We start from the raw sequence: 27,214 nt of genomic DNA on the forward strand, positions 1-27,214 counted from the left end.
GGTGCATTCTAGGTTGAAGTAAAATAAATCCATTGGTCAACATTAAGTATTGAATAGACAGTGAAGTTTATTTAGGGGAGAGCACAAATATACAGGCAAAATTGGAATAATTGTCTATCACTAGTTGAAATCAGTGTACTCTACATACAGCAAAATTATGGTCATGGCCTCCCACTTAAAAAATAAAATGGGTTTGCAATGAGGGAGGAAAACCACAGCCAACACACTTACAGAAAAAAGTGAAACTAACATAATATTGTAATGTAGAGTAAGTACATGTTTATATATACTCTATCACCATGACTACGCACTCAATCTTATCCACACATCCATCATAAAATAAAAATGACATAAACAGTAGCAAAGTCTTAGTAACTAAATAGCCTATCAGATTTGCATTGGCTCAGATTTCTAAAGAATTTGTTTTGGTGCCATGAGCGATATTCATCCTATCAAAATAAGATATTGAAGTGTTTTCTGTTAAAATGTCTTCACTGACAATGTGTCTTTAAACCCACAACAGAGACGTATGGATAGCATTTATTGATAATATTACGTATTAATACTATTGCCAAAGAAGTTGTTTTGTCGTCTCCTTAGGTTGCTTAAAAGAGCTATGTACAGAACACCCACTGCAACAAATGCGATTTTTTTTTTGTTGGGATAATTTTTTTTTGGTGTATCAGTATCGGAGGGATAGATAAGTAAGATTTGAAGCAAATGAAAATATTTACTCTAAATATGAAAATGAAGGCTAAATGCATAGTACAGTAATGTCCTTAAATGTTAATAACTGCCCTGACATGTTTAACATATAAACTCCTCTTGTGAAGAAAAAAAAAAAACGGCTTGCATTGAGGAGTGCATATGTACATGTAGAATGTCTGATGTTTTAAATATTGACATGGTGAATGAAACACATGTACAAACTCCTATTCAATAATCACAAATTGTCCAGGTTGGATGGACTACCATCTGACCCACATATGCAAACAAACAAACTAACAGTCAAATGTCACTCTTGGTATTTCATGAATAATGTGTTGAAAGCAGCTAGAAATTTTGCATCAAATGATGAGCTACTACACACAGAAATGTGGATATCCAAGAAATGACAATACGAGAGAGGAAGGGCCGATGTCCATCATCAGATATTACCCTGTTTCATACAAAGTGACACAAAACACAGGAATTTCTGGGGCCAAAAGTAGATCATCTACAGCAGTCATATGCTTTCAAAGTGTACATTTTGTCTCTATTAAATATCACACTTGGCTATTTCATCTTGTTGGCTGACGTCTCTTGTAGGTGACATTGATTTTCACTTATGCATATATGTATTTTATATCACCTGCCTATGGCTACATATCAGCCAAGCAATGCTACGTATCGACCCAACAATAGCTATATATCACCCTAGCTATGGCAACATATCAACCAAGCAATGGCTACATATCAACCCAACAATGGCTACATATCAGCCTTGCTATGGCAACATATCAACCCAGCTATGGTGACATATCACTGTATTATCAGCCTAGTTATGGCACCATATCAACCCAGCTATGGCTACATATCAGTCTAGTTATGGCACTGTATCACCTGAATGGCAACATATCAGCCCTGTGATAGTTATATATTGGAATCACTACAAGTGATAACCCAGCAAGTCTTGTGTCCTTACAATCTGTACAAACATACATGTTGAATACATCAAATAATTTCATCACCTCATTTATCATTAGTAAACCATCACCCTGACCCATCAGCCACATTTTCAATATTTGCCAAAAAAAGAAAAGAAAAAAGCATACAAGTCTGTCGCAACATCATTCAAAGTCTACAGTCTTATCACAATGAATTTGTAAAAACACTAAGAAACAGTCCAACTTTGGCACCATGTGTCATTTTATCAAAGACTCAACGAAAACACAAGAGTGTGAAGATAAAACAAAGTCTGTATCAAATAACAATTTATGACATTAAACTTTTCATATTTCATCACTTTCATATTTCAATACCCCAGAGGACTGTTCATCGTGATGGGGGGGGGGGGGGGGGACTGTCTGCATACATCAGCAGTTTGCACTACACCCATGAGAATCCTCTGTGAGGAATTGAATTTTGAACCAGACCTTGTTTTCATCATAGTATTTAACAGAATTAAGACCATACAAACTTTGACCTATATAATTAGCGGAAATATGTAAACCCAGTGTATGAACTTTGACCTGTATAATTTTTGTCAAAATATCCCCGGTGTATGAACTTTGACCTGTATAATTTTTGTCAAAATATCCCTGGTGTATGAACTTTGACCTGTAATATTTTTGTCAAAATATCCCTGGTGTATGAACTTTGACCTGTATAATTTGTCAAAATATCCCCAATGTATGAACTTTGACCTGTAAAATTTTTGTCAAAATATCCCTGGTGTATGAACTTTGACCTGTATAATTTGTCGAAATATCCCCAGGGTATGAACTTTGACCCATATCATTTGTAACACTGTATATGCCTGGTGTATTCCCTGAACATGATAACATGTATTCTACGACTTCCTGGCTATGATGATAATAGTGTTTTGAATCAGCAATAATGTTAACAAAGTCTACACAACTCACTTAACTCCATGGGTGAGGACTTTAGTCTTTATATCTCAAAAAATCTCAAAAACTCCTGTTTTTCAAAACAAAAATTTGCATCTAAAAAACACACACGTAGGAGATACTTCAATCATAATCCTATAAATATCTGCTATAAATAAGTTTGAGGATTAAAAATTATGTAATGTCACATTTCTCATGGCTGTTGCCACCTCTAGTTTTTTCAATTTGTCAAGGCCGTCTCTCAAAATAATGTAAAAATATGGTTTGCATAACTTTCGCATGCAACATGGTATCTTCTGACCTCTGACATAGTAACAAAATATCACCCGACCTCTGATACAGTGACAAAATATCCCCTGACCTCTGACAGTGACATAATATCTCCTGACCTCTGACACTGCAATCAAATATATGTTGACCCCTGTCATCACTATCACATGTCTTTTGACCCCTGACGTTGTCACAACATTTATTGTTACGAAATACTTTTATTCTAGCCATTGTAGCACATTGTCTTATGCCTTTTGATATAGCTGAGGTCAGAGTGAGGTTGTGGGAAAAACTAAAATATATTGCCTAAAATCACAGCTCTTCTATAATCATCTGGTTACTATAGCAATGTTTTTAGTACAAACATATAATATGTAAGGGTCTGAAATGGTGGGATTATGGTATTTTAGCTGTATCCGTCGTAGCTTGTAACCATGATGAATACATATCATTCAGTACCCTCCATGTATACAACATACACCAAATAGACATGTAATGAACCTCTGACAAAGAAATAAATGACACCCATGTAAACATCTGATCCAACAAGCCAACAAAGACAGTATTACCATGGTTGGGGTTGGTTTGCACACATATAAGGTTTGCTCCATCCTCTATGCTTGGTGTACAATATGACATTTGTCCAATCTACTGCAGTCTGTACAAGTGGGACTCTTCTATTTGAAGTGCTGCTAGAGTGTGAAAAAATGAGACTGTTCTATTCTGTAAGCTACTGCAGTGTGTACATATGAAACTGCTCCATCCTGCAAGCCACTGCAGTGTCTACAAATTGGATCATTCCATATTGTAAGCTACTGCAACGTGTACAAATGTGATGCCATTAGAATGTGTACAAATGAGGCTGTTCCATTCTGTATACTGCTACAGTGTGTACTATTAACGAGGCTATTCCATTCTGTAAACTGTCACCATGTGTACAAATGAGACTGTTTCACTCTGTAAACTGCTACAATGTGTACAATTGAGGCTGCTCCATTCTGTAAACTGCTACAGTGTGTATAAATGAGACTTCCATTCTGTAAACTGCTACAGTGTACAAATGAGACTGATCCATTCTGTAAACTGCTAGAGTACAAATGACAGGGCTCCATTCTGTAAACTGCTACAATGTGAACAAATGAGGCTGTTCCATTCTGTAAACTGCTACAGTGTGTACAAATGAGGCTGTTCCATTTTGTAAACTGCTAGTGTCCATAAATGAGGCTGTTTCATTCTGTAAACTGCTAGTGTCCACAAATGAGGCTGTTTCATTCTGTAAACTGCTACAATGTGTACAAATGAGGCTGCTCCATCTGTAACTTGCTAGTGTGTACAAATGGGACTGTTCCATTCTGTGTACTGCTACAGTGTCTACAACAGGACTGTTCCATTCTATAAGCTACTACACCATGTACAAATGAGACTGTTCAATGCTCTATGCTACATAATGATACTGATTAGAATTGTCTTTATCCCTCTCCATGTAATCTCTGTCTATTAAACTCTCTATGCGTTTCTTCAAGTCAGCTGGCTGTAAACACAAAAGACAAATATTTCAGATTACTTGTCTGGCATTTGCTATGCACAACATGGAAGAAGACACTTTGTATTTGATAATGACATCGCTAACAAAGTTGCAACAAAATTGCAAGTAAATTCGACACCATCATTCATAAGCAATTTTCAGTACTTGCACTAGCATTTCACTTCATGCTAGAGGATCAAAATAGAACAAGAAGGTTGATTTATTTTCGAGTGCACCTATAGTAATGCATGTGTAGTGTACGGAGCAGAAGTTAAAATGTCGATCAAGAAATTGCATAGTTGTTATTTTTATGACATGCCTGTGGGATAGAATTCTACTGCTGGTACCAAGAATTCTGCTGAAAATGACTCTGATAAGATAAGGTACAGGTAAATTAAAATTTTTTACACCATCATTCAGTACATTTGTTTCTCCTAAGGTCTACGACTTCTATAAGCAATGTTTTGCGATCAGGTAATGTCGTTGTGAGCTGGACTGTACCATGGGCTAGGTGCCAGGCACTGCGGTAATAGTAAGTTACATTTCAATTTCAATAACGTGCAATACACTGAACATTTTGGATTTTTTAAGTGTGCGTGGATACAATTCGTTGGTTAAAATAGTTAGCACTGCTCGATTGACCATCATGGAATGCCATAGTGTCTCTCAACGTAGAGTCGACCAACTGTTAATATCATGGCATGGTTGAGGTGACAGTCATAATGCAGAGTTACGTGTATACATGTACACCTGATAACAATTTTGGTCATGACAGATTCATGAACATTTACTACTGTTACTAATTTGGTAGTCTAGATATAGTGTTTAGTAGTCTATGTGCCTTGGACTACTGCTAATTTGGTAGTCTCGATATAGTGTTTTGTAGTCTATGTGTCATGGACTACTGCTAATTTGGTAGTCTAGATACAATGTTTAGTAGTCTATGTGGCCTGGACTACTGCTAATTTGATAGTCTAGATACAATGTTTAGTAGTCTATGTGTCCAGGACTACTGCTAATTTGGTAGTCTAGATACAATGCTTAGTAGTCTATGTGTCCTGGACTACTGCTAATTTGGTAATCTAGATACAATGTTTTGTAGTCTATGTGTCCTAGACTACAGCTAATTTGGTAGTCTAGATACAATGTTTAGTAGTCTATGTACCCTGGACTACTGCTAATTTGGTAGTCTAGTTACAATGTTTAGTAATCTATGTACCCTGGACTACAGCTAATTTGGTAGTCTAGATACAATGTTTAGTAGTCTATGTACCCTGGACTACTGCTAATTTGGTAGTCTAGATACAATGTTTAGTAGTCTATGTACCCTGGACTACTGCTAATTCAGTTGTCTAGTTACAATGTTTAGTAATCTATGTACCCTGGACTACTGCTAATTTGATAGTCTAGATGCAATGTTTAGTAGTCTATGTACCCTGGACTACTGCTAATTTGGTAGTCTCGATATAGTGTTTTGTAGTCTATGTGCCCTGGACTATTGCTAATTTGATAGTCTAGATACAATGTTTACTTTATTATTCATTCTAAGCATTGTAATAGCTCTAACTGAACTGACCTACACTAACAGACACAAACACAGATAATTGGTATATTACCTTGACTGGAAACTTGAGCTGATCATAGAGTTCAGACACTAATAATGTATGACTGAGAGTTTTCCTCATCTTCATAATACGCACAATAGCAGCATCAATTTGATACTGCCTGTCTTGAAACACTCTCTCCTGTGTATTACTCTGTTCTTCAGGCTGTAAAAGTTACATGTACATCATTATATCTCACATCAAATCAACAGTTTTTCATAACGCACACGCTCTGCTCTTCTCTCTCTCTTCTCTCTCTCTCTTCTCTCTCTCTCTCTCTCTCTCTCTCTCTCTCTCTCTCTCTCTCTCTCTCTCTCTCTCTCTCTCTCTCTCTCTCTCTCTCTCTCTCTCTCTCTCTCTCTCTCCCTCCCTCCCTCCCTCCCTCCCTCCCTCCCTCCCTCCCTCCCTCCCTCCCTCCCTCCCTCCCTCCCTCCCTCCCTCCCTCCCTCCCTCCCTCCCTCCCTCCCTCCCTCCCTCTCTCTCTCTCTCTCTCTCTCTCTCTCTCTCTCTCTCTCTCTCTCTCTCTCTCTCTCTCTCTCTCTCTCTCTCTCTCTCTCTCTCTCTCTCTCTCTCTCTCTCTCTCTCTCTCTCATTCATTCAGTCAGATTTTTTCAATTCCAAAGTTGCTCCTTCTTCTTTGTTCAGTGTAGGTCCTTATCATGGACTAGCATTGTCTCATGGTAGAAAAACAGTCATGCATTTGTAATAGCAGGACATACATATAAGGGAATCATCTTCACTATTGAATGTATCTAAACAGGTACTACACACATCTATGTCAGTGACTGACTGGACAAGTGAGCGAATGAGAGGAAGTCAAGAAGTCAAGAGAAAGAATGAGACAAAACTGTGATGACCATCGTACTGTGTAACATTATATGTTCCTTTGACAATTTCAATACTTACTGTTTCCTTCATTTGAATTTGGTTGATTTTTATTCTGAATAACTTATGTTTGAAGTCATCACTAAATGTAAATATGTCACCATCTTCAACATCTTTACTCTGTCAAGAAAAAAACGTATTTTATTAGTCATACAAACTTGAGGAAAAATGAACTAAACCAGTGATACACAGTTGTCTTGGCAATGTACACCATTCAATCATTGTATGTATGTATGTATGTATGTATGTATGTATGTATGTGTGTGTGTGTGTGTGTGTGTGTGTGTGTGTGTGTGTGTGTGTGTGTGTGTGTGTGTGTGTGCGTGTGTGCGTGCGTGTGTGTGTGGGCGCGTGCATGGATAGATGGATGAATGTATATGTGTGTGTATGTACATATGTATGTACATGTGGCGATGATTCCCCCAATTTGAGCGAGGGCGCTATATTTTCAATTTCCTGTTGCAGTCTGTAATGGCCTATTGATGGTTCTAACTACATTAGATTTACCTTTGGAATTTTAGATATAACTCTAGCTTTACCACACGCTAGTGACTGCATCGTTCTTCTGAGTTCACCATCCTCTGAAGGAATAAACACAAACATAACATAATTATAATGGTCAACAGTTCAACAGATATATGCCCAGTCACTACACTAGCACTTAGCCACCATCCAAGACACAAGCATTCATTGAATGCTCCAGTTCTATTCCCTGAAGAAGGTAACCTGTGTGTGGCCGACACATTCAAAATAAAGTAATCTAACCAAACACAAACCGACTTGTTTACTTTTCAAACTCATTACTTTTTTTTTATGTCAAGTCCAAGTCTCTTATCTGGTGTATCAACTTTGTAGTTGGAAGAACAGTAGCTTTTACTACACATCACACAGTCTATTCAATCATTTTAACAATGTAGTGACGTTACTTACCAATACCACTAGCCTGTGCTATATCTTCCAGAGTAAACTCATCTCCATCGTTAAACATAACTAATACCAAAGCTTGGAAAAGTGACACTTGTAGTTCCTTCTTACCCTGTAATGAAATCAGTCAAGGTATTAGTCAACGGGCACAACTCTCATCTTATTGCAATGGTGACCACACATACAAGTAAGAGGTTGAGAATCTCTTTCCAAATTGTTTGGCTAGTGTCGTCCTAATTTTAACACGAGGCTAGCCTAGAATCAGCATCCCACTGCTGTAGGCATTAACCCTTCCAGTTGCTAACACATACTGGTGGTGAGTCGTTAGTGCCAGCCAAATGTTAGCACTGAGCTGGCTTTGTGTTCACATAGGACTGGTGCTGGTATTAACCCATCCAGTTGCTAACATATACTGGTGAAGTGTTTGTGCAATCCTCGTGTGACATCGGGCTGGTCTGGGCCAAACTAGTCTTCAATACAGAGTGTTCTAGATTTGATTGACATTGTAATATTCAGGTTTGTCTATACTACAAGATATTATTTTGGTAATCGAGGCTTCTGTTTACTAAGATAGACACAAACTAAAACCATTGTCACAACATGTTGATACAATAGTGAGAAGATTCTGAATGGACGTCGGTCTAATTAATCTCAGTAGGGTAGCTCTCTGAAAGCTAGTTTCATAAATTTGCAGTGTAATGTTTCAGGACTTCCAATGTTTATACTATTAATCACAGGATGATTAGATTTTCACAACAGAGGAACCACTATCATCCACTTGTGTAATCTACCACATTGAACAATATTATATTAGTTTGTGCCTATCTTTAATAGTGAAACGAAGCCTTGATTACCAGAAATATGTTAAAGATTTCATTTGACTTACAGCTTTAAAACTAGCCTTCAATACACAGTGTCCTAGATTTGGTTGCCACTGTAATTTACGACCACTATGTTTACTTAGGTAGAAGTTTTTGAAGATTTCTTGGTACTGGATCATCTATTAAGGAAGGGATGATAACAAATTATCTATTAGTATGACTGAGATATTACATTCTATAACCAACAGGACTAACTTGTGTGACCCAGCAGCAGCTGGACAAGGTGAACAAGGTGAACCTTAGATGTTGTAATAGTTGATACAGTGAATTTCAAAATACTGCACACCTTCTATGTTTGATACAACTATGCAGAAGTTAATACGAAACTATGCAAGCCACAGCAAGATTGAATGAATACAGTTTCTTGCAACATTTTGTCAAAATGAAATGATCTGATGTGCAACCATGCAGACATCAAATGCAGACGTCAAAACATTGGCGCCCGTGTGTCTGTGTGTTGGTGTTTGAGGCAACATAACCCTGTCAAGGGTATGCAATATTGAAAATGGAACATTTTGACCCATGTACTCTCAAGGAAATAAAGAGCAAGAAAGACTTGTGGCACATATCTCAACATGCAGGTGAACCTCCAAAGGTTAATATACTAAATATTACATACCTCATGAGGTAAGCAAACCTTGATAGGGGAATATACTAAATATTACATACCTCATCGGGTAGGTGAACCTCCATAGGTGAATATGTTGGCCAATAACCCATGGTGAGAATATTCACTGTTAGCTCTATGTTACCAGGCACTTTTTGGTTCTGCATGAACTGCAAAATACATAACAATAATACATAAAATAAACACAAATGCATTGTCAATTTGGTGCTAAATATTGTGAACACAGTATCATTCTGTAATTTTAGCTATTATGCTGTGGACCTAACAGTTCACACGCTACTCAGTACAATATGGGGTACAGATATGGGACAAAACTTAGAGTACACTCACCTGTTTAAATGCTACCATGATGTCTTTAGAAAGTTCCATGTCTTTAAACATCCCTTCTAGCTTGCTGGTAAACCCACCTCCACATTCTAAACAGGAAAGAAAGAAAAATATGATCAGGTCAGTATAGCCTGCTGTCTTGTTCTACAGTATAGCCTGGAATCTATGCTGCTGCCATGTTCTACAGTATAGCCTGGAATCTATGCTGCTGCCATGTTCTACAGTATAGCCTGGAATCTATGCTGCTGCCATGTTCTACAGTATAGCCTGGAATCCATACTGTCCTGTTCTACAGTATAGCCTGGAATCCATACTGTCCTGTTCTACAGTATAGCCTGGAATCTATACTGTCCTATTCTACAGTATAGCCTGGAATCCATACTGTCCTGTTCTACAGTATAGTCTGGAATCCATGCTGTCCAGTTCTACAGTATAGCCTGGAATCCATGCTGTCCTGTTCTACAGTATAGCCTGGAATCCACGCTGTCATGTTCTACAGTATAGCCTGGAATCTATGCTGTCCTGTTCTACAGTATCACCTTGAATCCATACTGTCCTGTTCTACAGTATAACCTTGAATCCATACTGTTCTGTTCAGAGAGTTTGACAAGGGCCTACATTGGTTTGAACAAAGTTTGAAGGTGGTAATATATCTAAGGGTGTCAAAACCTGATCTAAACTGGGGACAGCGTCATTTTCAACTTTCACATGTGGGATTTCATGTCAATCTCATGTCACATGATTCTAATAATGTATCACGTGACAACCCAGAACGTCAGACAGGTGAAGAAGTCCATTGGTAAGGACAAAAGCGAAATTAAAAAATTTCAAAGGTTCTAGCATGCTGAGCTATTTACCTTACATTTTACGATACTCTTGTTTGGCTTCCAGGTTTTCTCAACTCACCTTGTTTTAGTTTTGATAACATTGATTTCTCAGCATCCACAGACGCACTCTTTCCAACCAGTAGTCTCTTAGCCAAATCTTTCTTATAGAACGCCTCAAACACATCTTTGCCTACAAAAAAAACAAAACATTGTGTACACAAATTAGGCATCAAATTACATGTATATTTTGCAAATGACCCTACATCTATTCCTTTCAAAATTTGTTTGTAAATATTTTGTATTCTTCACATGTGCTGAATGGTTGGTCAATCTGTTGACAAAGATTGAAGTGTGCAGTCGAAAATTTCAGGTAAAATTTTCAAGTTTGTGTTTGGGACAAAAATTTAATTTGATACTATGGTTTATTAACACAGATGGATTTGAATTTAGAGATGTTTTAATATTCTGTAAGTGTCACCATTTCACATTTCAAAGTATACACACACATAAATCAGGTACATTTCATAGAAATGTCAATTTCTTAATTTGTCATTGTGATACGTATCTTTGTAAATTAGTTGATGTGTTAGTTTCCAGTTCAAGTAACCTCTCCTCATACCATGTGCAAGCTAAGATGTATAAACTCCATTCCAATACACCTTTCCAAAATTTGCCATGGTGGCGCTCTACTTCCTGTCTGTGTGTGTGTACCTTGGGGGTATACACGATACAGGTTACTAAGTTAATAATAGAGCACTGTTGCTTTCTTGATGTCTGAACACTATGAAAAACATCCCTGATTTACACTTCTATAGAATACCAAGGGACAAAGCTATCAAGAAACAGTACTATGAGGTGATGATGCTCCCCATTTGAGCGAGAGTGCAGTATTCTATATTTCCTGTTTGCAGCCTGGAATGGCCTATACTATGGCTGAACCAAAAGATGACAGAAACTTACCATGTTTAAGCAGGAAGACGATCATAAAACTTACCACGGACAAATCGGAATACGATAAAAACTTACCATGGATAACCAGAATATGATCAAAACTTACCATGGATAAACCGGAATAAGATCAAAACTTACCATGGATAAACTGGAATGTGATCAAAACTTACCATGGATAAACTGGAATATGATCAAAACTTACCACGGACAAACCAGAATAAGATCAAAACTTACCATGGATAAACCGGAATGTGATCAAAACTTACCACAGATAATCTGTAATAAGATCAAAACTTACCACGGATAAACTGGAATGTGATCAAAACTTACCACGGATAAACCGGAATGTGATCAAAACTTACCAATGACAAACCAGAATAAGATCAAAACTTACCATGGACAAACCAGAATAAGATCAAAACTTACCATGGACAAACCAGAATAAGATCAAAACTTACCATGGATAAACCGGAATATGACCATAACTTTATCTAATATCCTTTCTAATTCTTCCTCTGTTGCTTCTTTATTTCCTGCCCTCATAATGTTATCTACATATTTAGCTGCAAAGACGAAAACGGAAACATAACAATAGTAAAATTTTCAAGTCATATTAACATCCGAACACAATCTTAAAAAATATCCACTGAATACAGCATGACAAGACAAAGAGATTATGGTAAAAGTGATGTCATCACCAGAGGTTTTCCCATAAATCCTTGCAGAATGATGTCATCACCAGAGGTTTTCCCATAAACCCTTGCAGGAAATACCAACAAATGACTGAACACATATCAAATGCAGTAGGGCTTCTTTACAAGATTTCACAGTTGAGTAAGTTGCCAAGGTGATACTTTAATCAATACAAGTGTACTAAAGGCAGTGATGAGTCTGACTGGGTTTATGTAAAGAAACAAAGTGAAAGTTTCACTAGCTGTAACTGGAACATTTTTTTTTTGATAAAAAAACTTACTCATAATATCATACACCCTGAATAGTAATGAATAACCTGTCGGTGAACATCGTTTTTATAGCTGTACACATGATATGGTACAATAAAACAAATTAAATTGATTTTTTTTTTTTTTTTTTTTGGGGGGGGGGGGGGGGGGGGGGGAAGGGGTCTGCACCCAAAAATCAGCGCTTTCAACAGCGGTCATGATTTCAGCATGATATCGCAGTATTCATGGATAAGATCGACCACTGAGTAACATGTACAATGTGTAATTATTGGTATGGCATTAGAACAATTTTCATTAAATAGATTGTGGTTGTCTGATCGAAAAACGATACTACAGTAAGAAACTAGTGCAGTTTTAACATGGCGACAGATTCAAAACTAAAACTTTTGCTCAAGTTACTACACCACCAAATATTGACCACTAATTAACATATACGTCTTTTTTTTTTTACAAGCAATTGACAATTTTTAGTGAATATATTGTCAGCTGCTTGATGAAAAAAATGTCCCAGTTACAGGAAGTTCAGCTTGACCCTGTAATAAGTAATATAAGGAAAACACAAAATTATTTTTACGGTACTTACCTACAAGTTCAGCTGGTTTGTTTACTCTTTTGTTGATAAAGCTTTCAAATGATTCTTTCATGGTATGTATAAATTTATCATTCTTACAGAAACAGTTGTAGACGATGTTGTCAATTTTATCTTTGAAATCTAACAACTCTTGAACCATGGTTTTATCCTTTTCTGGGTTGATCACAATTGTTGTACCCGTTTTCTGTCCAAAAAAAAAAGAAGAAGCAACAACAAGGTTTGGTTCTGTGAACATCAAGTTGCTAAAAAATGTTCATCGACATGGTAGATAAGTTAGTGAAGGAAATACAATGATATGCATTAGCAAAGGAGTTGCATTTCTTACTAATACCTGTACTCCCATAGTGATGATGACTTGAGGATGTTCATTATACCACTGCGTCCTCATCTTTTATTTTCACATATACATCCATATTCACATTCAAACCAGGTCACAGTGGTCAGAATGTAGTATAACAAAGTTTACAATTAAAGCAGTTCAATTTAGCATTGGGTTTTGGATTTGTCCTGGTCAAAGACCTTTATAAGAATAATACCCTTGATCTGTCCTGGTCAACGACCTTTAAAAGAATAATACCCTGCAGGGGTCGAAATAATGGCCTTTTACTTGCCATGATTTCAAGGCTTGGGCAAGTTGTTTTGAAAAGTACTTGTCCCAAGGGGCAAGGAGAATTTCTTATGATTATTGATCAGGGATATGTTTTTGCCTGTGTTCATGCTGTACTTATCAGACACTGCACATGTCTGATAAGGTTTTGGATACATTGTATAACCATGGTGCCAACAAGTCTGGAAAATTATAACATTGCAGCAAAATTGAGAAGACATCTTTCTTGACTGATCACTTTTCAAAACAATCTGGACCAGCTGTCCTTGACGTACTTTGTTTACTCTATCAAGAAAACATACCTGGAATGACAGTGACTCATTGAATATTGTTCATCAATAGTAAATTACAGCATGATTTTTCAGGTTTTGAGTGTTTGAATCAACTGCAAATTTTACAACAGTCATTGTATTTGAAAATACTACTAGGAAAATATAAACAAATCATACTGGGAGAAAAATAGTTGGTGTGGATGGGGAAGGAAAGAAAATATATTGACATCATGGAAAAGGAAATACTTAGAAAGATTTTACATCAGTGTTGAAGTAAATGTTAATTTTTATATTGATAGCTTATGAAAGTGCTGAAAACATTATTTAAACAACTACTTTTTACAAGTGAACAAAAAATTGTATGCTATGCTATAGTAAGAATATTGATTAGGCCATGAAAATTAATATTATTTAGGACACCTGTTTATTGTGGAGAGAACTTTTCAGTACCCACAGAAACTTTCAAAGTGACATTTTTTGATAATAAACAAAAGAAAGCCCAATCAATCACAACAGTGCATTTGTAAGCCACACAAAAATACCCCACTATTTGGAATGGGCAAGCACTTTTTGATTTGGGCAAGTACTTTTTGTTTTCTACTTGCCCAGTGGACAAGCGAAATGTTTTCATTATTTCGACCCCTGCCCTGGATCTGTCCTGGTCAACGACCTTTATAAGAATAATACCCTGGATCTGTCCTGGTCAATGACCTTCATCAGAATGACAATAGTTTCAGCTGCCCTCTAGGTGGCGGTATTATCAACTGATTATAGATATGTGGTAGTTCAATACCCCCATCTCTGTTGATCTTGGGATTGTGGCATCTGATGTTGATGGCCTCTATGATCATTTTAGGAAAGTCCTCTCGGGATGTGCGAATAATGTTTACCAGCACAGATCGAAAACCAAGTGCAAAATCACACATTTTTACATACTACTATTTTTGCTCTCAGGGCAATATGAGCTTTACCTACCTAGCATATACTAGTATTCAATATGTTCCAATCTGACAGAATTAAGATTGCATATATGTACGTAGATATTCAGTATGCAACAAAATACATACCTTGATATAGGTTCCATAATTGATACAGAGTTCTTGAAGTCCAGACTTCGTTCTTTGAAATAAATTATACATCAAACCGAGGTCTTTTGTCCTGTTTTCATCAATCAATACATCAAGTCCTAATACAAAATATACAGATAACACATTATGGTTTAAAGTGGTCATTTGGATAAAGATTGGGTATTTATTTTGGATTTTTAATTTATGAAACAACTTTATCATGGCTTCCTACTTGAAAAATAAATGTGAAACAACATAGACCAAGTCTGTGTTTGTAACTGAAAAAATTGCAAGAAGATTAATAAATGTGTAAAATGTTTGTTATTATACTTACAATAACAAACTTTTAACACATTTTTAGCTTTTTGCAATGTAATGGCTTACATAAATAAATACCAAATTGTCATTAACATGGCCACTTTAATTTCACAAAATCTGCTGTTTTTTGGAAGAATGTCTATTTTTTCACAATTCGAAGGAAAGCAAGCATTTCACATAGAATGGACTATTGACAAGGTACCACAGCCCTAAAATAAACTATTATCGCAATGTGTTCACAATCTATCAATTGACATTGGTGTAGTTACACTAAACAGTGTGGTGATGTCGTCGGTACAAGTGACGGCACACTGAACCTCATTTTTTAAATTTCGAATGAACTGTTCATGGGAAGACACAACCCATCATTTGCAAGGTGCTATTAAATGAGAAACATATGTACAACTACAGCACAGGAAATAGTGTTTTTGTTAAAGGGTAGTGAGCAGGTAAAATCTACCTAAGCTCCTCAGTCATTTCACTGAGGTTTCTCATCAAATACATGATCCAATGTATTGGAAACTATGTCAGTTTTACTGTATTACCCCTTACTGTTACCGGTGTACCCAAACCTTAGTGACATTTCCCTTTACTGTTACCGGTGTACCCAAACCTTAGCGACATTTCCCCTTACTGTTACTGGTGTACCCAAACCTTAGCGACATTTCCCCTTACTGTTACCAGTGTACCCAAACCTTAGCGACATTTCCCTTTACTGTTACCAGTGTACCCAAACCTTAGTGACATTTCCCTTTACTGTTACCGGTGTACCCAAACCTTAGCGACATTTCCCCTTACTGTTACCGGTGTACCCAAACCTTAGCGACATTTCCCCTTACTGTTACTGGTGTACCCAAAATTTAGCAATATTTCCCCTTACTGTTACCAGTGTACCCAAACCTTAGCGACATTTCCCCTTACTGTTACCAGTGTACCCAAACCTTAGTGACATTTCCCCTTACTGTTACTGGTGTACCCAAACCTTAGCGATATTTCCCCTTACTGTTACCGGTGTACCCAAACCTTAGTGACATTTCCCCTTACTGTTACTGGTGTACCCAAAATTTAGCAATATTTCCCCTTACTGTTACCGGTGTACCCAAACCTTAGTGACATTTCCCTTTACTGTTACCGGTACGGTGTACCCAAACCTTAGCGACATTTCCCCTTACTGTTACCGGTGTACCCAAACCTTAGCGACATTTCCCCTTACTGTTACCGGTGTACCCAAACCTTAGTGACATTTCCATTTACTGTTACCGGTACGGTGTACCCAAACCTTAGCAATATTTCCCCTTACTGTTACCAGTGTACCAAAACCTTAGCGACATTTCCCCTTACTGTTACCGGTGTACCCAAACCTTAGCGACATTCCCCCTTACTGTTACCGGTGTACCCAAACCTTAGCGATATTTCCCCTTACTGTTACCGGTGTACCCAAACCTTAGTGACATTTCCCTTTACTGTTACCGGTACGGTGTACCCAAACCTTAGCGACATTTCCCCTTACTGTTACCGGTGTACCCAAACCTTAGCGACATTTCCCCTTACTGTTACCGGTGTACCCAAACCTTAGCGACATTCCCCCTTACTGTTATCGGTGTACCCAAACCTTAGCGACATTTCCCCTTACTGTTACCGGTGTACCCAAACCTTAGTGACATTTCCATTTACTGTTACCGGTACGGTGTACCCAAACCTTAGCAATATTTCCCCTTACTGTTACCAGTGTACCAAAACCTTAGCGACATTTCCCCTTACTGTTACCGGTGTACCCAAACCTTAGCGACATTCCCCCTTACTGTTACCGGTGTACCCAAACCTTAGCGACATTCCCCCTTACTGTTACCGGTGTACCCAAACCTTAGCGATATTTCCCCTTACTGTTACCGGTGTACCCAAACCTTAGCGACATTTCCCCTTACTGTTACCGGTGTACCCAAACCTTAGCGATATTTCTCCTTACTGTTACCGGTGTACCCAAACCTTAGCGACATTTCCCCTTACTGTTACCGGTGTACCCAAACCTTAGCGATATTTCCCCTTACTGTTACCGGTGTACCCAAACCTTAGCGACATTTCCCCTTACTGTTACCGGTGTACCCAAACCTTAGCGATATTTCTCCTTACTGTTACTGGTGTACCCAAACCTTAGCGAAAACACTGAAATAAGGAGAAGTGTAACTTACCTTTCTGTATGATACTATTAATATGGACTTCCAGTAACTGTTGTTCAACACATGTAACAAGTGATTTCCTGGTAGAATGATCTAGATAGTGCAGAACCCGCTGAGCTTCCTCCTCAAGTCTACGGTCACAGTGTGCAAGATATTCTGGTACCTAAAATATATCATATTTCAGTTATTGGAAAAACAAAAGATTTTCACACTTTGGCCACTAGGAGTGCTATTCAACACTCTAACTTTTCATATCTTACTTATTTTATCAATACCAAAAATGTAAATGTCTATTTAGAAGTTGATGGCAAACCATTGTTTTTTGGTGTGACTGTTTCTGTATGTTAGACATTGTTTGTGTATTAAAAACACAGTCCAGATAGGTGTAACTTTTTAATAGATTGGGGAAACAGGAAATGTTGGGTGAATCATTACAGTTGACTTGTTCGAGTGTCTATGTTACAAGACTAAGAGATAGTCAGTATCAGGAATATTTTAAAGTTTACATTGCTTCACCAAAAGATCTACACAAGTAGCAGCAGAGTTCCCTCTAAACCAATTTGTCATGCCACTGACGCAAACAATTTCTAGTGACAAACCAAAATTTGGTGTTCCCCTATTTCTTACTATGTGTTGAATTGCAAGAAATGCCAGTTTTTATTATTTTGACTCATGACAACAAAATTTGACTGTCATTAGAGGACACACTGTTTAGCAGACACTGTCAAGAGTAACAATACCTTTCTATGTTGACTCGAATTTGGATGCATATTTTCTTTGAAGTTTTTGAAAAACATTATAGCAATTACCATGTATATGTGGTACAAAGTAGATGTTGTTAAAATAGTTATTCTATTCTGTATGTTTTTCTATTTTTTTTGGAGACATTTGGACCGCCTGAACTAAAAACATTCAAGTTATAATAGATAATGATACAACTGAATTCAAAATAATTTTCCCCTCTGTTCAAGTTATGTTTGGCTACTGTAGGATATACTCTATACAGTTTTGCTTCTCAGTTTATACGCAATGGCGAAATGGTTTCACTTACATCTCGTTCCTGCATCAATCGTTGCCCTTCTGCTGCATACAGTTTATCAGTTGCATCAAGAAATTTACATTCAAAGGATTCTTCGTAAATCTACAAATGAAAACATAAAGAGTGATGACTCAGATGGGAATTATTAGATAATTGTAAAAGAACCAATCAAATGTGAGTCAATAAGTATCATAACACTTTGACGTTATTCCCCAATAGTTTTCTTCATTTAGCCAAGGAAAATATGAGTGACCTAAGGGGCCATTGTCACTATGAGTCACTAGACGAGTAGTGATAACCCTTTGGCCACGAGTATTTTCCAGCCGAATGAAGAAAATTATTATCACATAATTATATCAGAGCCAGTAATATTAAAGAAAAATTGGGGAAAGTAATGGCAATTTTGAACGTTTTGACTCATATTTTGAACACAGCAGAACCAGTGACATAGATGCGCGTTGTCGTGACATAGAACGACCAGAGTATATATGCCATATTTTTTGTTCAACTTGGCTCGTGCATGGTAAAACCAGGGGTAATTGTATGAGTGCAGACAGTGTTCTCTGTCACCGTACTTTGAGCAGAAGCACTGCAAGAAGTGGTCACTTTAAAATTATACTGCCTCATCATCATTCTCAAATATTTATGGGTTTTTGTTATCCATGTAAAGTCTGACATTGATGTTGATCATGTTTACCAGTTCAGTATACTCACTGAAATACAACGAAATTGATATTTCCAAACATATCTGAACAATAAAGGAAATGGCTGATGTCCAGTGAATACTAGTACCGGTATATGTCACTTTCCATTACACCATCAAGCTAGGGAGTCTTCACTGTTTATGTTAACATCTTAAGCATACAACAGATAACCCCATACTATGGAAATATGAGTCTAAACACACTAAGACTCCCTATCTCAGTGTACAAATGTAAACATAGACGATCAATGCCAACAGACATCACTTTCATTTATCAGGTCGATGATTTTGGACTTGCAGCCGAATGCGTATTTCTCTACCCTTTCCACATAAACAACTTGAGAAGGATGTTTCACAGCAAAAAAAAGCAGAAAGCAGTTTTCGAAAGTGCAAAAAAAAAGGCCAAACATTTCACAATGAAAAGGTACGATAACTGTAATGTAAGTCTCTTACCTGTAAATCAGATAGCATTCTAAGTAAACTTTTTAATAAACTATGGTCAACGACTTCTCCATTTCTCTCTCTTTCTATCAGAATTAATAATCCATCCACTGTCCTGGTTTCCACAGTTCTATTACTTATGATGTGTTGACGGTATAATTCTAGTCCCATATCCCTGAAAATAGACAAAGCACACGGTGTTAGCCTTAAGGGAACACCACTCCCCGAAATAAAGGAATTTTCACAAACTTTGGGTTCTGGAGAGTCATTTTATGACATCACATCACATAATTTTCACACGGCTGACAAGAAACGTCAAAACACTTTTTTCACCTCTATTCTTTCAATGTTACAGCATTGCCTGATGGGGCTTAGCAGACATGAATATGGTTTAGATAAAAATTAAATATTCATTTCCTGATTTCCTTGTGAGTCACCCACACAGTAAGAGTTAGATCAACACTAAATTTTGGTTGGTCACAAGAGACTACAGTATGTCAGTGGCATGTCAGATTGGCTTTGAAACTCCCTGAGGAGCATACAATCCATTGCAGCCATTTCAGCGCATAGGATTAAAGCCTTCACATTGCAACCTACATCCTACCAGGTCCCCAATTATACAACTGGGTTGACTGAGGCACAGTCATGGTTCAAATCTTGCCCAAGGACTTTAGCCACTCAGAAACAAACAGCAGGCAGCGACAGGGCTCGAACCTGCAACCTGTGTATTCCAAGCCGGTCACGCTAACCATTCACCCATCATGACTCCACAAAACAGTACCGTGGTATTGTTGAAGTAGGAGGAAACTGAAGTACCCAGGGAAAGACAGTAGAGACAAACTGACCATCACCCATCTAACATACAGATCGGGTTAACTTTTGAAATCAAACCCAGTCGGTGCTGGTCTGGTCAGAACCCAGACTGCAGAGGTAAGAGGCATACAAGCTAACCATTCAGCCACTGAGAACCACAAGAAATATGATAACACAGAAAAAATTTCAGGTCATGTCAGATATCACATGAGATACTAACCAATGCCATGAACCCTTATTAGTAATTATCCATAAAACCACTATTATACTTACCACAGTGAAGAGATGAGAGAATTTTGTAATACATAGGTACGGTCCAAGAAAAGAAATATACTACGAATCATTATCTGTAGGAAAAAAAATTGTATCTTGCGGTTAATAACATTTCTCCTAGACAAAAGCTGTAGATGAAAATCACAACACATGTCCTATGTTGGTGTTCTGTAAAACCATGGACTAGCATCTTTGTTAGGAACCCAAGTAAAAGAGATGGTGAAATATGACTGGAAAGTTTTACAGTCTAGATGCTATCCATGGCATCAAATCTCAAGATCTCTCTTTAACTGAGATGAATTTCAAATTCAACTGACGCCACCCCCACAGTCATTATAGACATCGTGTCATCAATCACAGAATTCTGCTCAATGATAAGTTAGTGTTTATTGGGGATAGTTATGTGATGTCCAAATATGGTATATTTATGTCCAAATATGGTATATTTATGTCCAAATATGGTACATTTGTCAGCTTAGGATGCTACTTATACACTGTTTACATCATTTTAACAGTTGGAGGTTTACTCATTTGCATAAATGACTTTTGGTGCATGATTTCTCATTGAGCTAGACAAGGTGAAGATATGATGCCGCAGACAGCACCTAGACTAAATTTCACGTATACTGTACTATAATTGTGTGTTGGAGAACCCTGCTAAAATACCTGGGGAACTGTCTGTGTTAGATTCTAATAGTTGATCATCCATTGTTATACTATCAGGCCCAAAAATGTGCCAATGGCTCTGAAGTACAGCTGATGATATCTGAACAGTATAGACTTTCTCCTTCATTTCATTTCCATCAACATGCTAAATAACCAAAATATGTCAATTTACCAACTTCCATCATATTACCATATAACAAATCATAGTTATATATATATATGTGTGTGTGTGTGTGTGTGTGTGCATATATATGTGCATATATGTGTATAACTTTACACTGAGGTTCTGTCTATAAATAATACCGTGAACCATACAGTTCTAACCCAAACATTTCAAAAGGACACACTGAGGTTCCGACTATAAATAATATTAAGACCCACCAATGAAGAGGATCTCAGTCTCTTCGAAAGATTTGGGTTAGAACTATATGGTTTACGACATTATCTATATTTGTTATTGTCAGAATACAGGGTTCTTACCATTTGTCTACAGTGATCTTGCCAACAGTTATTTAATGCTTTAAGATATGACACACTATCTGTCAATTCTGTGCTCTGAGGTTAAGGTCAATCTTATGAACACTGTAAAGGTTGGAAGTAATAAGTTGTTAAAACTGTCACTAAAATATATTTCGAGCTATGGATCATTTATTCATTATACACATACAGTGCTTTCAACATGCTACAACTGGTCCAGTGACATTCCAACAACCTGATTATAATCTGATGTACTGCTAGTGAACTTGGCTCTGTTTCTTACATATATTGTCATTTGTTCTTTATTTTGTCAGTGAGCACCTTGTTTCTACATCTGACACAGTACCATTGGAGATCCCGTTCAAATTCCGCATGTTAAGTGGATTTACTCAACCAATGAGAATGTGTAATACGCTTAAACGTACAGATACAGAACCTCAGAATGCACTGTTTAAGAAGAGCTTGAGTGCAGAGCACAAATGATAATATTGTTATTGCTTGGTGGTTCTCTTTGTGTCAATTTTGATTGTCGAATGTTATATTGTAAGACGGATTGTAATTGGCTACACGTACCAATGATATCTCCTGTAGTGTTGTGCCAGAAGCAGGAACAAGGCACTCACTCACGAAACAATAAAAGAACAAACAACAACATATGTAGGAAACAGAGGTAAGTAAAGAAATTGCACTCTGTTCACTATATAAGATTTTAATCAGATCGAGTGATATCCCAAGATTTTCTCACAGTATATCGATTAATTTGCATGCAAAGAGATATGTTGATCCTTATTCATGCTGGGCCTTTTAATTCTGTTTTGCTTAACTTGTATTTTTTTTTTGCCTACAAACAAATATTCCCTCTGGTAGAGCAAGGAATGAAGGGAAAGGAGACCTTGTGTATTCACTAAGTGTAATAAAAACTTAGCTCATAGACAAGAAAATCCATTAGATTCAGTTGTTTAAAGCTGACTGCCACTCCAGGAAATAGAGACATTTTCATAAACTATGGATTCTGGAGAGTCGTATCATGATTTCATATCACCTACAATTATTTGCGATTTCAGAGAAACTTCAAGTTGATCATGTGCCATTGTATCTTTGCTATGGGCTACTGCATCATGGGAGTCAGCAGAAATAATGTGTTAAATGGATGAACCCTGAATATTCATGACAGCTGTTTTACACTGAAATGTATAGCATTTTTGTATTCATGAATATTCAGTGTTCAACCAGTGAATACATTATTTCTGCTGACTCCCATGATGCAATAACCCAGAACAGAGATACCCCATACATGTAAATACTCAAGATCAACAGTGAACTTGATGTTTCTCAGACATCATAAGTAATCATAGGTGATGTAAAATCATGAAATACATCTCCAGATCCACAGTTTATGAAAATGTCTCTATTTCCTGGAGCTGCATTGCCCATTAAACCACATTTTAAAAAAATGCTGTAAAGGAAATAAAGTGCAATTAAAAAATCAAAGGATATCCAGTGAACTGTGAAATTTGAGACTTGACATGCTCTTCGCAAACCAGTTTTAATTTGTCGTAGAGAGATGCTGACATTTTATGTGAACACATGTTTTCCACTGCCTGGTATAACTCCTCTAGACTGTACTTGATAGAAGTATGGTTGTGAATGGCTTGCACTGCTTCTTTCAGTTTCTGCCATGTTGTTTCTTGGTAGTTCTCTGGTAACTCTGGTTTCACTACAGGTGAGACGATAGTAACCCATTCAGTGCATAATAATACCACAATAGTACAAATAATTTGATAGTTTTTTATTTTAAATTTCCCAAAACTGCACAAAGTGTAGTCTAGTTCCTGACGGACCGTATTCCGTACTACGTTAACTTCACACTTATACCGTCTAGTCAAGCTCGTGACTCTCGCACAGAATTCTGTGCTCCCACCTATAGCATTCATATAAACATGATGACGTCGTCATGTCCCCCACATGATTACGTTTAAAAACAGACTGGAGGTGGAGTCCTGGTTGGACATTTGACATAGCCAAAACAGCTGTATGAAATGAATATTAATGAGGGATGATGACAGCCTGTCAATTAGTGATGGATTACTACTGATATGTGCCGTTCATGATTCATCCACCATGGGGTTGAAACACAATTAACGTCTTGAGTCATGGGCTTGACTAGACGGTATAAGTGTGAAGTTAACGTAGTACGGAATATGGTCCATGAGGAACTAGACTACACAATGAGCTGCTCAATTAATACCCCTGGCTCAGACCCTATAGCATACCCCTGGCACAGACCCTATAGCAACCATCCATGTATATGCCCTCTTGTACTTCCTCATCTCCCTGGGGAGTATACATGTACAAACCATATAATTGTATAAGACTAGTAGTTAAGAGGGTCTAACTAAATTCATATCCCGAAGTCAACTTTAACCCAAACTCCCTAGTTTGAATAAAACATGTGGTGCCATTTGTAGCCAGTCCACTGTTCTACACGTTTGCCCCAGTGTGGTGTTACCTATATACTGGGTACAAGTCACATGCTAATTTACATAACGTTACCTTCTTTGCACCTATAGTTCCAAAGATAAAGACACACCCTGAATTTGTTTCTCATTTGTTTAAACGAATACCATATAAGAAAACCATCAACTTCATGGGCCAGTTCACTGGACCCATGATGATGATGTCATCATGATCAGAACAAGTTTGTAAGTACTGTAATGGGACGAAATCTCCTTTCAACAAAGATAATGTCCAGTACTCTACATAGCTCGATCAACACGGCTACTAAATTTATCATGACGTAATTCAAGTGTTGCAAAGGTCATGGTTAAAATCGAATTTTAGCAGTTGTTATGTAATAAATAGTTAATACCATGGACGTAGGGTGAGAGTGATTGCCCTGCACATATTATAACTGTACGACGAAACAAAACAAACTACATTTCAGAACACAACACAATGTTGCTCACCTCTGAAGTTTTTGATCACCAACTTTTTGGTAGATCCCGGTTTACTGTTGGCAAGAGGTGACGCCCTGCTAGTAAAGCCGTTATTTGTTGGACTTAATGCTGAAAAGTTGGGTCTTCTTTGTGTAGAGTCAGCCATGGGGGTGCTTTCATTTGGTGAATCGTCGCGAAATCTCTTGGCGTTCTGGAGATGATGATTATTTTCGTCCGGTCTGCGTTTCTTATGGTTCGGCTCAAGGTCCGTTTTCACCAACGGGCTCTTTTCAGTACTTGTCAGAGGCATGCAACAGCCGGATGTGGCCCGAAAACGGCCCTAAATGCTACAAGAGTAGAAAAAATAGACTACCGTAACAGGATTTTGTCTATTTTGGCATGTAGCAATAAGATGGCTACCCGACTAACGCAATGCATTATGGGTCAAGAAGGTCAAAGGTCATGTGTGTTCTCTGACTATGCCAAGCCTGAACTGGATACCTGCTTGCGTGGAATGCATATAGTCCTAATATAAGTGATTTTTCGCAACTCATGGTACAGTACGGTAGCCTACGGAGGGGGGGGGGGGGGTGGCAAGAGGGGCAGCTGCCCCCCTCCCTGAGATTTTGGAAAAAAGAGAGTAAAAAAGCTACTTTTTGAATACATAGCGATGTTATTAACGTTATTTTCGTGACGATTCCTAGCATGCGCGATATTGATGGTTCACTAAAGTGACTGTACACTGACTCCTCGCTAATATGTATCTTATATTTCTTAGCTTAGCTTTGAATAAAAATGTGTCCAGTTAAAAATTGTAACTTTTTGCAGCAAGTTAAAAATTCTTTGTGCGGGAAAGTACAAAAGAAGTGTGCACATTTACTGTGCATTTTCCGCGAGTAATAGTAGTCTTGAAAGACTCCTTCATTTGAAGATAGCAAGTCGCCATTATAATGTCAGCGATTGAAACTCAAAAGAAAAGACGGAAAAAGTCGTTCAACGAGAGCTCGCCTGCTATGCTGCATGCAGTGACTCCGAAGATGCGCTCGATCTCATTTACATTTTGTTCCTTATATTAACACATTTCATACTAATAAAACGGCAGATCTCTTTTTGGTGGCCCTGAAAACTATTAAACTAGGTACGCAGTTAAAGATCCACTCTTTGAAGATCCACTTTCAATAATTGTGTTCGACGTTGTATTTGGTTAAAATGTTGTTTTATATAATTATCTCACTGCACACTGACACTAGCGTTATTCCGCAATTCATTTTGAAGCGACAATTTGCTATGGAAAGAATGGCCCTGAATTTGTAAACAGAGCTGTACCTTCGACATCACAATCAAAACTTCAATTTCCGTTATAATGATAATGACAAGGAGAATTCACTGAGTTCATCTGGGTTCAGACATAAACGAGGCCATAAAAGTGTGGGAGTTGGGTAAAGAAAATGATTATTTTGTTGTGTTACTTATTTGAGAAAGCACCATCCATTTTTTTTACTTTGAATGTGACATCTTTTCGGCAACTACTTTGAAGGATACGACATTAGGCCAGAAAAAAGGAAAAAGCTGTTCAACCTACCCATATTTTTTTTCTTGTGATGGGCAATATATTCTCATGCGGGCGTCGCATTTTTTTTCAAAATTAAGGATATTTCTTTATATTTTCTGAATAGTACATTTGAGTCTATTCCAAATTATATGATATCGATATCTTATACAGTGGTTTACTTGGCTCTGATGATGCATACAAGCAGGAATTGAGAATAAATTAAGCTGTTGCATATCCAATGTGCACTAAAAAGAATTAAACAAAAGCTTACGACCATTGGAGTGGGCCGAGCAGTCATTGGACCATCAAAAGTCTGAAAGTCTTGAAATGTTTTGCTCTTTATTCGGATTTTTTTGAACCAAATTAAACTTCAGGAGATTTTATTTACCATGTGCACATCCGCAAAATATCTTTCAGCTTTGCCACAACAAAATACACTTCCAGATAATATGTAATGCATAGCATAATTGTTTCAATTCTGGTATTTTATTACCATATTAAAGCATTGTAAAACTTTAAATTATGTCTATGGTTTGATATTTTATGCCTCTAAATGGCCTCCTACACTGTCTTATTTTCAATTTGTTTTTACCTTTGGAGTTGTCTTCTTCCCATCAGTAGCAATCAAGGTGATAATTTTTTTCTCTCCCGAAACAAAATGGAAGGTGTCTGGCTAAGTACCTCCCTGTATAGGTTAGAGCTAATTAGAGACATCTCCTTATGCATGTGAAATCCACATCCTGTGTAAAGTAATCTCGTTCGGAGTATTATTGTAGTTGGCTATCACTGATATTTTTATGCATCATTGTACCATATGATTTTATATCTCCACTGTAGTGTAGGTGACAGAAGGGGTGGCTAAAATAATGCTCGAATTTCATTTGGCGA

At 37.4% G+C, this 27,214-nt stretch overlaps 1 protein-coding gene across 1 annotated transcript; it reads right to left on the reverse strand.

Moving 5' to 3' along the window:
• Window positions 1-81: 81 nt before the first annotated feature.
• Window positions 82-25,182, reverse strand: LOC144442197 (cullin-4A-like). Its single transcript, XM_078131478.1, has 19 exons — window positions 24,805-25,182; window positions 23,336-23,555; window positions 21,842-21,911; window positions 20,696-20,769; window positions 19,622-19,784; window positions 18,478-18,567; window positions 17,439-17,589; window positions 14,932-15,050; window positions 12,977-13,169; window positions 11,890-11,994; window positions 10,560-10,670; window positions 9,657-9,742; window positions 9,368-9,475; window positions 8,704-8,817; window positions 7,824-7,929; window positions 7,401-7,474; window positions 6,915-7,013; window positions 6,021-6,173; window positions 82-4,410 (listed from the first exon to the last, which is right to left on the reverse strand). The coding sequence occupies exons 1-19, from the start codon at window positions 25,082-25,084 to the stop codon at window positions 4,315-4,317; spliced, it is 2,412 nt and encodes an 803-aa protein (XP_077987604.1). The 5' UTR covers window positions 25,085-25,182; the 3' UTR covers window positions 82-4,314.
• Between the last annotated feature and the right edge of the window lie 2,032 nt (window positions 25,183-27,214).

This window comes from Glandiceps talaboti, chromosome 11, assembly GCF_964340395.1.
Source record: "Glandiceps talaboti chromosome 11, keGlaTala1.1, whole genome shotgun sequence".
Classification (NCBI taxonomy): domain Eukaryota; kingdom Metazoa; phylum Hemichordata; class Enteropneusta; family Spengelidae; genus Glandiceps; species Glandiceps talaboti.

What these genes read in the sequence shown, in the direction of transcription:
- LOC144442197 (XM_078131478.1), bottom strand. Translation starts at nt 25,084, where the DNA reads ATGCCTCTGACAAGTACTGAAAAGAGCCCGTTGGTGAAAACGGACCTT. An exon ending in AGGTTCACCTACCCGATGAG is followed by an intron (nt 8,818 to 9,367) that starts GTATGTAATATT and finishes CTTCCTTAATAG; the next exon opens with ATGATCCAGTACCAAGAAAT. An exon ending in AGCACAGGCTAGTGGTATTG is followed by an intron (nt 7,475 to 7,823) that starts GTAAGTAACGTC and finishes TTATTCCTTCAG; the next exon opens with AGGATGGTGAACTCAGAAGA.